General features: G+C 36.2%; 2 protein-coding genes across 2 annotated transcripts; both read right to left on the reverse strand.

Moving 5' to 3' along the window:
- Nucleotides 1-823: 823 nt before the first annotated feature.
- LOC147479925 (uncharacterized) lies at nucleotides 824-3,620 on the reverse strand. Its single transcript, XM_086578522.1, is given in 5 exon segments — nucleotides 824-1,369; nucleotides 1,489-1,667; nucleotides 1,748-1,952; nucleotides 2,052-2,877; nucleotides 2,880-3,620. Coding segments are annotated over 5 exon segments (2,037 nt in total). The 3' UTR covers nucleotides 824-1,283.
- A 2,036-nt stretch (nucleotides 3,621-5,656) lies between these two features.
- On the reverse strand, nucleotides 5,657-10,371 carry LOC147479926 (protein GAMETE EXPRESSED 3-like). The gene is made up of 10 exons (XM_086581199.1): nucleotides 10,239-10,371; nucleotides 9,047-9,234; nucleotides 8,610-8,939; nucleotides 8,206-8,452; nucleotides 7,817-8,104; nucleotides 7,365-7,451; nucleotides 6,819-6,851; nucleotides 6,677-6,736; nucleotides 6,393-6,535; nucleotides 5,657-6,316 (listed from the first exon to the last, which is right to left on the reverse strand). Exons 1-10 carry the CDS (start codon nucleotides 10,297-10,299, stop codon nucleotides 5,657-5,659), a joined length of 2,097 nt encoding a protein of 698 aa, XP_086437325.1. The 5' UTR covers nucleotides 10,300-10,371.
- Nucleotides 10,372-17,343: the final 6,972 nt, after the last annotated feature.

Genomic DNA, 17,343 nt, shown 5'->3' on the forward strand with positions numbered 1-17,343 from the left:
TAGTATATCCCGAGTATCTTTATTACGACTAGCATTGTTTTTTCGAAATATCTATACAAATTCCATTGTTTGTGTCAATGGCTGGACTTGCAGCAGAAGGTTTGAAATATGATAAAGTGATAGGGCAGTCCAGGTAAGTTTAAATTTAATGATTAGAAGTCTTTGAAGTTGTACACATTTGTTCGATTCTATTCATTCTTTGGGGTTTGTGTCTTTGTAGAGATTTATCAACGGGGAGCAAGCCACAAATATTCAAAGAACAACAACAAAATCTTACTAGATGGGCTGTAAGTTACTCATATCAGAAAGTTTGACAACTTTTGAAATTTCTTATCATGCTAATTTGACTCAATCCACATTAGATAAGGCTTCTTTCTTTGTTGTAGGAAACTAATATAGTTGTTACCATAGTACAAAATATCTCGATATATTACGATATTTGCATGTGAAACAATGTCAAATATCTCTAAAGAGAAGAATATATATACGATACATATCTAGAAATTGAATATCGATAAATATCCATATATTTTGTACTATGGTTGTTACAATACCGCAGGTTCTGTTTTCGGGATCTATAACAAGAGTTCTCATCAATGTTTTGAAAACTGAACAGGTGATCGAACCGATTTTATATTGAAATGGTTGGACCTGGTTCAACCAAGGTTTGACCTGGTTGAACCGATTAGCCTATATTTATAATCCCTTTTTATATAATATATACTTCATAATTGATTTTTCAATTAATGACATGCAACAAAATATTGAGTCGAATCACTTGCGGACGACACAATTATGCAGAATCAGATTACACTCATTTCTATATATATAAACTTGCAAAATATATAGGCATACATGTCAGAAAGTTCAGTGTTAATATATATAGGCATACATGTCAGAAAGTTCAGCAAAATATATAGGCCTACAAAATATATACACTCATTTCACTCCAGAGTCCAGAGTACTTAATTGCCCATTGAGCAGCTTGACACTAAGTTTAGATCACTATGCTATCGATCTTTTAGCAAATTAGCTTCTTATGAGTCGCCAACACCAGATCAACCTACTGAAGTATAAGTATAAGGACTACAAAAACAAGAAAACAACGCTTCCGCTGCACTCCATTCCTTTGGCTGGGCGATCCTCTAGTGTCTTAAAAGTTTATAAGACAAATGAATATTCGACTGGCCAAGGAGTAGATAGTAACGACCGACCAGCTGCATGGTTTCAAGGGTGGAGTTATATCGAGGCAAACAACTAATAGTACTTATAATAAAGTCACTCTAGCTGCAGTGCATATCATCAGCATCATCTTGACTAGTGAACGGCTGTTGTCCTTGTTCCATCGTCCTTAGTAACTCCATCATACCTGTAAAACCAAATAAGAGATAAAGAAAACCAAATAAGGGATAAAAGACTATTTAATTTATTAATAGCTATTTGAAATAAAATTATTGTTGATCCCAACTATGAATCAAGTTGACTTACCCATCTCTTCATAAGTTTGATCTACTATTGGAACTTCATTTGTCGTCGACCAATTTTCAGCTACTTCATTTTCCTGTAAATTTTCTTCTAAAGGAGATGCATCTTCTAGGACCCATTCCCCAACTAATTCCATTTCTTCAAAAGAAATTGGATCATATGATTTTTTCTTTATAACATCCCTGAGACAATTGATTACAAATTTATAAAATGGTGGTAGACAAATTTAACACGAACATAGACAAAGTCGTTGAGTACTTACGGATTTGCTAAACGTAGATTAGTTTGAACATAGACAAGATCATTAAGCCTTTGGTGCTCCAACCTGTTCCTTCTATCAGTATGTATTCGCTCAAAAACACTCCAATTTCGCTCGCATCCTGATGAACTACAGGTTTGGCTCAAAATTCTTATTGCCATCTCTTGCAAATTTGGTGCAGATCCACCAAAGTTTTTCCACCAATTAGCTACAAAAGAGTGATCCCAATACATGCATATATTCATAAGCTAAAAACCACTTAACATATAAGAATGAAATTATAAGCAATAAATTAAAATTTACTAACCTGGAAGCATACTTGCACGTGCATTTTTTGCCATGATCCGACCAAAATCCCCAGCTGCCTCTCTATATGCTACGATCTCCTCATTGATTTTCTCTTGTTTGACAAAGTCTCCATCATACATCTTCTCAATGCAATCCAAAAGTTCAGAAAAAATACTGTGGTGATCATTAAAAGTCTTTTTATTGTAGAAATACTCTGGATTCAACCAATATCCTGCTGCATGTAACTTGGCATGAAGTTGATTTTCCCAGCGAGCATCGATGATATCCAAAAATCGACCATAATCATCAGCTCTGTTTTTACATGCTCTTTTAATTGCCACCCTTACCAATCGCATGCCTTCAAACACATAGCCCATGGCAGGTCTTTCATCACTATCCACCATACGCAATATCTTCACCAATGGCTCACCAATTCTAACAATCTTGTCACAAGATGACCAAAAGTCAGATGATAAAACCGACTCCTTGAACTTTTTTCCATTATTGTGCTTTGACCATGGGCTATCCAACCAATCATTACATGTGACCATATGTTGCAAAGCATTTTTGTTATTGATAAGGCTTTGCAAGGTCAAAAAATTGGTTGCAAATCTAGTGGCCGCTGGACGAATCAGTTCTCTTCCTTTCGTTTTCTTCCTCATCAACATAACAACGTGTGTATGATTATAAACAAATTTTGTTACCTCCCTTGCTGTATCTATAATCCTTTTCACGTCAACAAATTTATCAAAGTCCTCAAGCATCAAATCAATACAATGAGCAACACATGAAGAAAAAAAGATATGAGGATATTCCTCAGCCAACATCCTTCCCTGTTTTGCCACGATAGTTTCTTTGCATTATCGAGAACCATTTGAACCACATTCTTTGCTCCAACAAAATCTATCACTTCCTTGAAAAGGCCGAATAGCAAAAGGGCTGTCTTTGAATGTTCTGAAGCATCAACTGATTTCAAAAATACTGTTCCTTTAGGACAATAAACAAGAAAGTTAATTAATGTCCTACTTCTTTTATCCTTCCAACCATCAGCCATTAGTGTACAACCTTTTTCTCTCCACTCCCCCCTGAATGTTTCGACAAATTCCATTACGGATTGAACACTTTTCTCTAAAACTGGACCCCGAATATCATAATAGGAAGGTCCCTTATACCCTGGACCTATAGAAGCTACCGCATCAATCATCGGCTGAAATAGATAAGAATTTACTGCATTAAAGGGGATACACGCATCATACATCCACTTCCCAATAGCTAAGTGTGCTTCAAGTATTTTATCTCTACTTGCTAGCACACTCTTAATTCCTGGTTGTGCACCTGGAGTAGTTCGTGGAGCAAAGTAACTGCTAATCTGTTTTTTCCCCTTTAATTTTTTCCCATTATTTATCACCTGACTTTCACGAGGTTCCTCTTCTTCACTGTCCTCATCATTTATCACCACACATTCTCCATTATATTTTCTCTTTTTTAAAAAGACTACTAACACTACACTCAATTTCATATCGAACTTGAGAGGGACACCTTTACATGATTTTGCATCACCTTTCTTACCAGCTAGATGTTCTTTCATTCTATGTATTCCACCCTCTTGGTATACTTTTTTGACAATAGTTACATTTAAGTATTACTTTCGGTTTTTCCTTTTGGGTCCGGAATAATCTCACAATGTCCCAGGCAACATCCCGATTTACATGAGTAGAATTGATATTTAGAGTGGATTCATTGTTGATATCAGTAGCAGTAGCAGTAGTATTTTCCATTCTATCCTAATAAAAAAAAGTAAATAAACTATTTATTAGTGCCTGAAGTTTTTGCAAGTGGTTCTCACTTCTCAGTTGTTGTTAAAGAATTTGATCCATTTGAAGAACTTGGATTTTAAGGAGAATGGGTTTTCTCTTTTTTGGATTTTAAGGAGTGATAAGTTGATAACTGATAAAATGAGAACCAAAAGTTGCTCTCGGTACATTAATTAGAAATCGGTTCATACCGGTTGGTTGGTTCACCGGTTCACCGGTTCAACCCTCGGTTTGATGTGAACTAATGGTTTAACCATTTTCTCTATATTTTGCCCAACCGAACCGAAAATTTACCGGTTCCGGTCGGACCCCGGTTCAACCACCGGTCCGGTCCGGTTTTCTAAACACTGGTTCTCATGAAGCACTAAGAGAATTTTTATATTAGAGTATTAGAGTGTATTGAAGCGATTGAAGGTGCTGTCTAGTTTGGTCCTTTCATTGCATTAAGAGAATTTTTATATTTATCGAAATTTCATTTCATTTCCCTCTCATCGTGGTGGTTGGATACTTGGATACACCAGAAATGAAGTATGAAGATTGTTCACTAAAGGGCGATATGTTGATACTTTCTTTTTGTATGTGAAATTGAGGAAATTTTAATAGAAGGAAAAGATTTGTACGTGTTTTTCAGTTGCATTTGAGTTTGGACATCACCATGAATCTACAAATATAATGGTGTGTTTGAAATTTTCCACTCTTTAAAATGTTAAGTTTGGTTAGTTGAATTTAGCAAGCAACCGAACCAAGTAAGTATCTATGGATAGCAGAACAATTATTGAACTTCTAATTCTAATCCTTACACACAAAGTACATCCTATTAATAACAAAATGATTCAAGGCGGATCTATAATATCTCTTTTGCACAAGTACATCCTTTTATCTATTACCTTTGCGAAAGCTATGAAACTATTTGGATGTTAAACTTTTAATTGATAGAACTTCAACAAATTCAACTGCTTGTTAGTTTATTAAAACCCAAGATAGAATGAATAACTTGATCCTTCAATATCAGATGGCCAAAAAAGTATCCACATTAGCAAGGCAGAATAATTGATGAAAATACACGACTGTATTCAGCTAAACAGAATAGCTTCCATTTCTAGCTGTACTTCTACAACAGTATTTGACTCGATCACTTAAACTTTATTTCTGCTTCTACACCAGTATTTGACTCCAACTTTATTTAAATTTACAAACATCTATTAATGCAGCTTATACCAAATGATTCTGCCCTGTACACTCTTAACTGTATATTTTTGGATCGTACTACTATAGTACCAGTAGATCTATTTACAAATGACAATGGAAACTCATAAACTAGTGGTTCCAGTCTCCAAATAATGAAGTCAGATACAGGGGAGAAAGGGAACTGTTATTCCAGCGATCACAAATTACTACTCACAGTTTCATTTTCTTTCTTGCAATCTCTCTTCAGTCTTCACATTGTGGTTTCCCTGACAATTTAATTAGCATATAATTGTCTTTCACGGAATTAATCAGCATGTGTAGTTGTTTCCTTCACAATCAGAGCTAGATTAATCCATTTATGTGAACATGTTGACTTTCATATTTCAAGGAAGCCTTGGCACTATAATACATTGGGGTTGATAAAAGAAAAGAGTAAGAAAATAGACTGAGCAAGGAGTAGAGGAAATGTTTTGACATTTAGGTAAACTATCACAGTTACCGTGCAACTGTAACTCAACGATAGAGTTAGTTATAGTGTTATAAAACGCAGACACAGAGGTGGCCAATGTTAAGAGACTAACTAATGAACATTTCGAAAAGGGGCAATGCCCTGATCTTCCCTCTAGTTAGTTAAAGACAAGGACCTCCTCCGCTTTAAACTACTGTTCCTACTAGATGAGCCCTTCTGTATGAAGTCCTCCACATGTTGTTCTACTTCCCTCAGTTCCGCCAAATTCTTCCCAGGGAAAAGCGGGTTTTCAAATCCTTTTAAACGTGCTGAAGGATGCAATGAAGTCTCCAGTATTGCCTCCTCGAATATTCCAGCACTACTAGAAGTTCCAATCTCAGTATGAACCTTTGCACTAGCTGTTGACTCAATATCACCAAAATAATAATAAGATTGAGCCTCTTCTTCGGGGTGTACACTGTCATTGCTGTTATTACTACTACTATTACTGGCATCACTGGTACTTCTTTCTCTCGAAGATGCATCGCTTACTGTGTGAAAGATACTTACACTCTCTTTCTTCCTACCCTGAAAAGAGTAGCTCTTTGTAGTTTCCGCCCCATACAATGGAAGGACAGAGTGGACTTGTGGCTGCTTTGCTCTGTCCTTGCCAAAGCTATACGTAGTTGAAAGCTTCCTTTCGATGCCTTCCCTCTCTTTGACCAGATCTCCCAATTTCTCCAGTACTTCACTGCCGACTGCTTCTTCTGCTGCCTTCTGTTCCAGCTCTGTGATTGTCCTATCGAATACCTTCTTTCTAACTTGAAGTGAACGCTGAAATATAAAACTATCAGAAACACAATAAGAGAACTTTTCTGCTCAGCGTAGTTAAAATTAAAAGCTTGCTCACCCTCTTTTCCAAAAATTTCCCAAGGTCTCGATCCTGAAGTTTCTTTTTCCTCCAAAATATGCAGCAGAATCGGATGAGCACAACTAGTAATGCTAAAACTACTGTCTCAAACAATAGGAAAAACAGAATCGCTCTTTCATTGCCTGCAAAGTAGTGACATGATCATGAGATCTTAGACTTAATGAACTGTTATTCTACACTCTTTTGTAGCTCCTCGGTAGTAGATGCACTCTTTTTGTCTACTACCTCTTGAAGAGATATATGTAATTGAACTTTCATATCACCTGTGTAGATGCTTAAATGTCTAATTTTTGCTTGGATGCAGGTGGATGTGGTCTTTTGACCTGTTGGCAAGAGAACAAGTTAAATTACATACCACCCATGCTATCCCAATATAAAAAGGGCAACTAAATATGAGCTTCTTACTTGTACTGCGGCATGCCATGGAGCTGCCCACATCTGCTCCAAAAAAGAACATATTTACAATATCAATCCCATCAACTAAGGGAATCAGCTCCAAATGGAGCAGAGGAGTTAAAATGAGTGAAGAAATATTATTGACAGAGTGATCCCGTGCATGTGTTATTCGATCCCCTTCCATTAATCATTCTTTTCTTCCTTGCTTACCAACATTATCCAGTCTATGGAGGGAAAGCCTCCAAACCTATTTCTCAAGCCAAAGAAGGCATATAAGTGGTACTCATAACCAGACTTAGAACCGGCATTATTGGGCTGAACAACACAACACACCCCTGAAGGGCAAGGAGAACTAGCCGCAGTAAGCTACATAAATGCAACCATGTAGTATTTGTGCATGTTCTTTGGATTCATGAAAAATGCTCATTAGATACCATATTATCAATGATATTATTTCAGTCACGACTCTTATAACACAACCAAAAAATGAAAAAATAAGTCGAAGATTTTTTTGTTCGCTTTAAAGTGCATTAAATATTTGTCAAATGATCTTACTGGCTGCAGCTATAAAAGCAAGAAGAATCCTCTCATCCAATGCAAAGTGGTCTGTATCACCCTCGGACAGCAGTAACGAAACTTTACCTGGTAATTAATCAACCATTAATTAAAACATTTTAAAGTCCTGCAAACGAACATAAATCTTTTCATAGGAACAGAATCAATATTTCGTGGATAATTTTCAAGAAAATTAGGTGTATATTACATTTACCCACCCTTAAACACTACTTTTCATGGTAACGTTCTTTTGGAAGGAGCAAACATGTATTTTACTTGTCTGGCCATTAAAAAATCATTGCACCTCATATACGCATCAACCAAACAAATTTTATATTTCTCATATATGCATCAACCAAACAAAATCACTGCCCATAAAACGTGAATTTTGTTTACATCTACAAAGCCTGAAGTTCCATGGGCTCGGGTAAAACTTCATAAAATAGACATACCAGGGTACTTCCCAGTCCAGTGACGGTTTCCAGTAGCAGGTACCAACAAACTGAATACTGTATTTATAGGTTTCATTGCTGAAATGTAAGTAGAGTCACCCAATGATGTATGACTTATTTTTTTCTCCATCCGGGTCTGAGAAATATACACAGCATATCCCGAGCAATCAAGAACTGGACTAACTTGAACCACAGAATCAAGATTATTGGACTTCGGGAATTTCTTGAGATTTCCAGATGGTGAATATGAATAGAGAAATCCATCCAACGAACCAATGGATATATATCCTTATAAAGCATTATGGTAATAACAGGAGAAGAATAGTTAGATAAATAGAAAAAAAAAAACAAGTTTAACGAACGCAAAAGTAAATTAGTCATACATTTACCATAAAGGTCAACTACTGGCGAGCAATCTGCTGTACTTAGTGGGCCAATGCTCTTCTGCCACAGAAGACTCCCAGTAATAGCATCTAAGGCAAAGACAAGAGCACTAACTGGTACAGTAACATAAACAAGACCATTATTTCCAGCAGTGATTATAAGGAGTTTGTCGAATGCAGTAAAATCCTGGATCCATTTGTATTGAGGAGTCCGCATGGACAAGGAGTAGAGTTCTCCTTGATTATTAGAAATCTGCCAAGACAAAACACAAAGTTCCATCAGGTTTGTAATGAAAACCAAATTAGTATGTATGACAATAAATTGGAGTCTAGTCCTAATACAAGCACAATCTCAAAACAAGAAATCTGTAACAGTTTAAAAAACAAGGAAGGTGGAGGTATAACCTTACATAAATACTCCCTTCACATTGATCTACGACTGGGACCGAAGTAAAATAACAATCAGTATCACCCTTCTTACAACCTTGACGGTAACCAAATCGATAAAGAACGGGTAGCGTAAGCCATAAAACATCTCCTCGCAGCGTATATCCAAACAGTCCTCGGTTCTTAACATTGATGAACATGCATGAACTCAATGAGCTCACTGCAATCCCAATAATCTCTACAGATCCTCCAGCGATTGAGTTATTACTAAAGAAAACTTCAACTGCAGATTGAGCAGTCCCAATATTTGCAGGCATAATTTTCAAAACTCTGTTTTCGGCAATTAAATATATCTGTAACAAGAGGAATACTAAATAGTGCTCACTGTTTATAGGAAACTGTTATACAATTTGAACTTGTAGCTAGGCAAAAATGTTTAATAGTTCTGATAATACATTACCTTTCCTCTTTCATCAATAACTGGAGCTATATCGGCTTGACACGCGTAATCCATATGTACATCCCAGGCAATAGTACCATTACTTTCAAATGCAAATAAGTTTCTTTCGGAACAAGTGTAAACTTTCCCATCATCTCCAATCAATGGTTTTGTAAGCCTATATGTAGGCTTTCTAAACGTCCTTGGAGCTGGAACAATAGGAAGATACACAATGACTAATGAGAAGTATCCTTATATATGGAGTGACTTCAATAAAAGTTTACAAAGTAAGCATTCTTCAAGAGTTATAAAGATTGGTAGACTGGAAGTTTGTAATAAAGTAATAGGTACCTAGTCCTCAAAATGACAAAACTGACAAGAATAATTTGGCAAAAGAATAATTTTAAGTGTGTTACTAATTGACTCAGATTATACTTGGTGACAGCCATCCTTCTAAGTTCTAAGCAACAAACTAATAAATCATATAATTTTCGAAAATCAAAATTTTCAGTATTCGATATTAATGTGACAATACCAGAGGTCTGAAGGTTTTCGACAGCATCAAAGAGTTACTGATCTCATTTAAAATAGGCTTGCCAATAAATTAAAAATGATATTAATGTGACAATCACACAGACAGTAGTCAGCAGGCAGAAATCCAGATTTTGGTTCACCTAGTAATGCAATAGGCCAATAGCACAAAGTATAGTCGAATGAGTGGAATGAACAAAATCCTATTACTTATAAGCAAATCTAACACAAACTTGTCAATGTATGACCAATTAGCCATCTCCTTGCCCGTGACCATAACTTTAGTTTCAATAGTAGTTCTGTAGGTGAAACCGCTTAAGCGCGCATCCTTTCGAAGCCATAAAGCAATCTATTTGGTCCTAGAAAGACATTCTTTTCACTCAATTTACGAGTCAATTAGTTGGCTAAATAGCTATCAAGACAATTTCTTTCTCAATACACAACGATATATCTTTGCCGTGTTCGAGGATTTAGCACCATGTTTCATTTTCCATACAATACTTCAACTATTAACAATAATAATTATAATAAGGATTTGGGTTGTAAGTAGATAATCCATGTGATGTCTAAGGAATGGTAACTAACGATCACCAAATTCATCATACAATCAGTTCGTGAGAGAACTCATGAAAAATCGAATAGGAAAAGAAATAAAGAAAAGTTACAAAAAGGATGAGCATACTTGAGTGTGCTACTCCAAGGACCATAAGAAGAAGAAGAAGACACAAGAATTGGTTTGGCATTATGAGATAGATTTGCAGAGAGAGTGGGAGAGGAGTATGGTTTGTTGCATGTAACGGTTACTTAACCGCTTTATAGCGGGAGTGTTTAGCACAGGCACAACACTAAACATTTGAAGTCGAGTAGCGCACAACTGGGCCCTTTCGAGCCCAATCTGGAAACTTTGGCCCAAGATCTACTGTAATATGAAACCGAGAAAGAGAGGACTTTGAACAGTCAACAGAGTTAGCAAGTCTTCGTTAATCGTTACGCAAATGATAAGGAGAGATCATTCTCTCTAAATTTAGTGCGCACTTCATATCGGCCGTTGGATGATATGATCATACGGTTTGGTGTGGTTTGTCAGTTGTGGGCCATGCAACAACCTCGATCTCGAGAAGGAATTTCTCCATCCAACGACTATTTGCCTTGATCTCTCCAAAATTAAGAGAGAATGATCTCTCCTTATCACGACTCTTCTCGTTATAGCACAATATGTTCTACATGGGATATATTAACAGTTGAAGTGCAACTGCTCGAAGGGCCTTGTTTGCTGATCATACCACTGTACGTACCTCTACATTCGTACCTTGGCTAACGACTTCATTAGGGACTTAGTCTTTACATTAAGTCGAAGTGACCGATCCTTGGTTATCTGGACGGTTCATGATATTCATATTTTGTTACGTTAGAGATTTGAATCTCTTCTTATGTGAAAGTGCGAATTCAAAGATTTTCTTTACTCACGATCTTCGTGTTCATATAGTTTGGAGTAAGGATTCGAACCAACCTAAATTTTAGGACCACTTACTACTTGGTTTTTACTATTTTAGGGAACTAGTGAGTAAGTTTAAATATGATGATATTAATACTAAATATTTGGTTTCTTACTACACAAAAATTAAAAACATTAAGTTACGAAATCATGCAACTAATACACAATAAAATTTTACTAAAACAAAAGTGGAGAGTTAATTCTCCTCAGATCATGTGAAGATTACTTTTGTTATTTGATTTTTATAAGTGCATTAAAATCTTCCTAGAACTCATAGACAAGTTCTACTAAAAGAAAACTTGATCCCTAACAAATATGACTCATATCTAAGCTCATACATGCTAGCATGTGGAACCAAGCAATGACTTATCTCTAAGCTCATCACTTGATCCCTAACTAGACTATACACCAACTATCATTTTGGGATAGGATGTAGGCCTAGTTCTTCTTCCTAAACACTTACTAAACCAAATAACAAGACTTTTTCCTCACATGAGTGTTATTAACTCCCCACAAAGAGAAGGTTTAGCTCATGATCCTTGGGCTAAAACTAAAACAAGTGTGGAATGTAAAAAGAGAGAGCACTAAAAGAAGAAGAAAATATATATTTATAAACTCACTTGCATGAAGAAGTGAGAATTTTTCAAGAGGAACTCAAGGTTTCCTCAATTATATTAAAACTATAACAAGCTTTTGTTTCCAAAACCAAAAATTAAATAAAAATCTAAGACTAAGGAACTAAAATAATACAAGGTAAGGAAAAGAAGTCAATGGAGTAAATGGAGTGTCCCCCCTTGTTTTGTTTTCTTCTCCATTTGAGAGAAATCTCATTTCCTCCCACGTGAAACATCAAACCACATTTACTTCATTTTTATCCACCACATTAAAACAAAGTGACACCTTGCCCTTTTTTTTTTTCCACTATTAACACCTAATCTAATTAATTACATGCAAGGTGTCAACTTTGCACCAATAATATGTCATTTTTGTCTTGATATGCTCCATGATTGATGACTCATCCAATCTTGCAGGCTCGCATAATGGATCCATGTGCAGTCCAGTGGCGGTCTGATTTTTGGGCAATTTTATAACTTTCCGCCTATGCGTAGAGTTCATCGCCCTGATTGTCTGAGCAGCTCACTTGTCGCATTCAGAGTCCTGGTTCAAGAGGTAGGAACTTCAGAAGTTTGATGCTTCTGTACTGATTTGGAAGAATTCATATATAGGTCGTTCCCCGTGCTTTATCACAAGTTTAACCAATATTTCCATGTTTACTGCGAATACCTGCAAAAGTATGAAAACATATTTATTTCATGATTATTAAACACATAATTAACCAAATTTATATGTCTCAATGGGGTTTCATAATACACTTTTGGGTGCTTATCACACTACCCCAAAACAAAGACTTTGCTTGTCCCGAGCAAAGAAGAGACATTAAAACAGATAAGTGGCAAAAAATATGTAGTCCTAACTAATTCTCGTTTCGCAGAGTGCGGTTGCATTGACCATGTGCAACAAGGCCTTAAACCACTAGGAATTCCCTAGTGGACGAGTTATAGCCTCGTGAGAGTTTTCTAGAGAAGATACTCACAAACTTCATTTATACTACAACGACTCAATGATAAAAACTCGTTTCCTAAATTAATCTCATATATCCATACATCTCCTTAGCAGGGAACGAGGATTGATTTCTTTGAAACTCAAGTTAATATGCATCCAATAATTAAAACATCTACATATGATAATGCATACAGTGAACTTGCATTGAAATGTACTAGCAGGGTCATTTTGGATCCTTTGGAGAGCATACCTAAATGGGTTCTCACAGGTATGTGTTGAAACACAATTCCACTCAAAATTTTACCACTCAGGTTTTGTTAACTCCAGTGTGCAGTGGGCACACATTTCCTCACATCTCAATGACAGTCATAGGAGCCAATGTCGATCAATCACGTCTACTATTTATTATCACACCACCCTACTCCTAATTGAGCTTGAGGTCTTTATTAGGTATTGTGAGGCTTAGGTGATAGTGTACAAGAAAATGGAAATGGATAATCAAAATTTATGAGTATGAGAGAATAGGGTCTTTAAGATATTTATACTAGAGAATTCCTTATTTTCTTTCCTTCTTCTAACTGAGTTTTCCAACCTTGTTCTTAAGCCTCTGGATACTGATGATTTTTTTTTTTTTTTTTTTTTTTTTTTTTTTTTTTTTTTTTATTGCTTAAGAACATGATTATATTTTTCTTTCCTGAAACAAGTAATCTGACTTTTATTTGGGACAAGTCTTTCTCTTTATTTTTCCACATTTCATCCTATTTCTCATACTCCTCACTTAGGTATGTTCTTTATTTGGTTTAATAGATGGGTAAGGAATTTTTGGTGAAAGTGAAAGGTTTGATGAAAGGTTCAGTGGAGTCACTAGCGGTAAAATTTGTAATAGGTAAGAATTTTTAGCTATGTCGATCCAAAGAAGGCCTAAATTCTCTTAGGGGGTTGGTGGTGATCAAGTAAGTAGACGCGTGATTTTCTCTAATCGGAAAAACTACTCCTCTGTGTCATCACACACAAATCACTCATGTCAAGGCTTTTGATTAGATTCTTACAGGATTTATAGTTTAAGTAACTAACCGTTGAATTGGTTCCAGAAACTTACTGCTATGACAATCAATGATACTCAGTGCATGAATGTTCATGAAAAGATGTTTAAACTATTGGATACGTATTATCTTAAATTTCTTAAAACAAATCCTAATTCGGATACTAATGTGAGATTTCTAGACAATTTTCATCATTGAAAAGGAAACAAGACTTTGTCACTAAGTACAATTATTAACAAGAAAATAAAAACTATATACAGGGGTTACAATATGCCTAATTTTTTTGCTACATGTTTAAAAATACCCCTAAGCAGAATGATGCTTAGTCCTCGAAGTATCAATAAATAAAGAGAGAAATTACCTGAGATCTGTGAGCAAAAATTAGGGCTAGATTGCTGGAAGAGAAAGGTTGGAGAACATAATATATTATTCAGAAAGAAATAATAAAATGTTCAATAACACACGAAATATAGCACACGAAACATAGCACACGGAATAATGAAAGACAATAACACACGAAACATAATTTTTAGCTAGATATATGTACAATGACAAGCTCAAATTTACCATCCAGCGGGATGTGTAGGTCTGGCGTCCTCAATAAGGAAATGCATTTCCTTAGCATCGTGCCAAAAGATAATAGTCTGCCAAATTTCTGCCCATTCTTTGTCTCCGGATGTTCTCAAATGTTTCTTCATATTTTCATCTTTCGGGTAACAACGAACATGCCTCAGATACCGAGCGGGACGCTTCCATTGCCTAAACCTTAATGAACGAATGATTCTATTTGCTGGGCACATAGAATCTACCTTGACCCAGTCATGAAAAGTAGCTGCAAACTGTGGGAAATGTGTCTTCATGATTTGGCAAGCGGTTACAGGTAAAAGAATATACTGATCCTGAAAAGTGCGAGCTCGTTTCAGGTTGGAGATAACACAACCTAAGATGTTAAATAATGTATGACCTTGAGCGATAATCTTTGAAATATTACAGAGGACCCCTCATTGGCGAGAAAAATGCCAATCTCCCATGATGTTCAGGAGTACAAACAACATCGTAGTCCCCATGTTCATGGTCATGCTTGCTAAGGGAATGGTGATGTCGCGCCATGGCACATGGCCAACTCCTTCTCGTTTAATCTCAATACCATCACGTAAGTTTCGCGAAACACTTGCCACTGAAAGGAACGGTAAGAATTATGATAGATGTAATGCCATGATGCGGCCGGTTCGTGATATGGAAGATCCAAAGTTAGGGCAATCTGTTGTTCAGAAAAAATATGATGTGTGTCACCAACTAGGATTGTGAATCCGTCTAAGTAGAAGCCATGTGCATGATTGAATGCTGGTGTGTCCTCCATATTAGCATAAAAGTATGCGGCCAAACTCGGAGAATAAGTTTGGTCATGTTGAAGAACTAGGGAAGACCACCCAATGTTAGTGATATAGTCACGGAAGAGATGACCATAAGTATTGGAATCCATCATAGATTGAAAGGATTGCTCAGGAATGAGTTTTGGAGGTGTCATGTTTGATGAAGATGCAATATTTGATGAAGATGCCATGGTGGATGAAGTGAAGAAATGGGCAATGAGAAAGGCAACTGGATGGATAAATGAGTATGGAAGAAAATAAACCCTCCTGTAATGACATTGAAAATCACATGTTAAAATTAGTTAGTCACAACATAAATAATTCTAGCAACCATTTCGTACAAAAGAAGACACAAAGATAAAAACAAATTAATAATACGACGAAAAACGTAATAATATATACGATTATTTATTTATTCACTTAGTATCATTATTCCATTTTTTATTCAATAAGAAAATCATGGGTTATTATGATGCTACTGGAGACGCATATCGTGCACCACAGTGTTTAGTTCTTCAATTTGTTGTCTAAGCTGCATCTGAATGTCCCCTTGGCTGGCAGAGAGTGTAGTTTGATTCTCCATTAGGAGAGCGTGATTTTTTAAGGACTGAGAATGATTTTCCAAGATTTTCTCTTGTTCAACATCATGCATTGCTTGACGTTCTTGGAATTCCTTAAGAGTTGTAATGATGATATTTTGATGAGCGTATAGTTCCCGCACGCCGTGATGAAGAAATTGAATGCCTTCCATGGGATTAAAAAAATTTAGCATGGCATTTTCATCAAAAGAAATGGTCAGGGTTTGAGCTTGGGTCGCTTTTGTTCATTTGTCGAGTATCGAGTCCAAAAACCAATGGAGTAGTCTGTTTGGAGTACACTAATATGTGCTATTTGAAGTAGTGTTTCTGGAGAAATTAATGGATAACCCCAACGCATCATAATTTGCGTGACTAAAGTAGGTAGAGGTAGAGGTGCTGACTTTCTTGTTTTCCTGGTGATCACGTTCCAGAGGTGTTGGATTAGACAAAAATCATCCCTTTGAGTCTGCAAAACCCAAAGTAGGTGAAGTTGAGACTTTGTGACTTCGGATTGGTGAGATGTACCTATCACATCAGGTCCCCAACCGATGGAGCACAACCCGTTGATTATGTTTTAAAGAGCGTTGAAGAACAACGTGATGTCTATTTCCCACTTTGCCATGAGATACGGTAGCTCTTAGTAAATTAAAGCTTTGACGGAATCAAATGATGACTCTGGAAAAAGGAACTCTTGGGAATTCATTGGGATCTGAAGTATGTCGGAGATAATTTCCCTAGTCAATTCCAATCGTCAGTCCATAAGCACTTGAAGTAGAATTTTCCATTCTCAGGTCCTATAAATTGGTAGAACATCAAAACCAATTCGGGAATAACCATTTCTTTGAATGATATAGAAAGAGCGCCCATCCCCGACGCATACAATTTCGGTGTCAAAATAAGGAGAAAACCGCCATCTTCAAAAACTTTTAGGTAGTCTTTCTCAGACATTATTTTTCTTGGTTGATCCATTTGGTACTATTACGGAGGGAAGGATAGTGAAAATTGTTTGAAAAGAGAATGGCTGAAAAGAAGAGATTTATAGCCAATCTATGAGTCTGTACCAATCTGAATTCCAAGTATAGTTAATGACCATGTGATTATGAACAACAACAATGGGGATCCATAGTAAGTCTTGTCATGTCAGATTTCCAAAAACAATTAATGAGATGTTTTAATGTTAGAAAATACGGAGGAAAGTTTCACAGGGTAGTTAGACTTACACGTAATTTCAGAAATGATGATCAGACCTCAGTAATAGCATATGGATAGAATAATCAAGCTGCATGTGTGACAAGTGTTATGCGTACTTTGTAGCGTGCGCGATCTTCTCTGAACACCATGAGTATCGATTTAATTATTTTGGTGAGTTTTGGATGGTGTTTTCTTTGTTATAGTTTGTTTTATTATTATTATTTTTATTTTGTTTTGTTTTTTTAGAGGAAAAGACAAGTAATATACACAAATATTTAATACGAAACTTCTCCATTTAATACGTAACCTGCACAAATGTGTGAGAATTATTTAACACGCCATACTAATATACAAAACGACAGACGGAAAGAGAGATGTCGGTTACATAGATCTAGATGTTCTGGATCATATTATGCATGAGTGATAGCAGAACAATGATAAACACTGTTATCACGAATACTGTGATAGCCCATTCAGCGTTGCTCCTTTTCCCATCGCTCGATTGGATTCATTATGTTCAAGAAAATGAGAATTTGTGAAGAGG

The sequence above is a fragment of the Coptis chinensis genome, chromosome 8, assembly GCF_015680905.1.
Source record: "Coptis chinensis isolate HL-2020 chromosome 8, ASM1568090v1, whole genome shotgun sequence".
Lineage (NCBI taxonomy): Eukaryota > Viridiplantae > Streptophyta > Magnoliopsida > Ranunculales > Ranunculaceae > Coptis > Coptis chinensis.

Bases quoted from the DNA above. Each gene is read 5' to 3' on its own strand.
- LOC147479926 (XM_086581199.1), bottom strand. From the start codon at position 10,299: ATGCCAAACCAATTCTTGTGTCTTCTTCTTCTTCTTATGGTCCTTGGA. The intron at 6,737-6,818 runs GTAAGAAGCTCA...TCTTGCCAACAG, and splicing joins CATGGCATGCCGCAGTACAA to GTCAAAAGACCACATCCACC. The intron at 6,536-6,676 runs GTGATATGAAAG...ACTACTTTGCAG, and splicing joins ACATTTAAGCATCTACACAG to GCAATGAAAGAGCGATTCTG.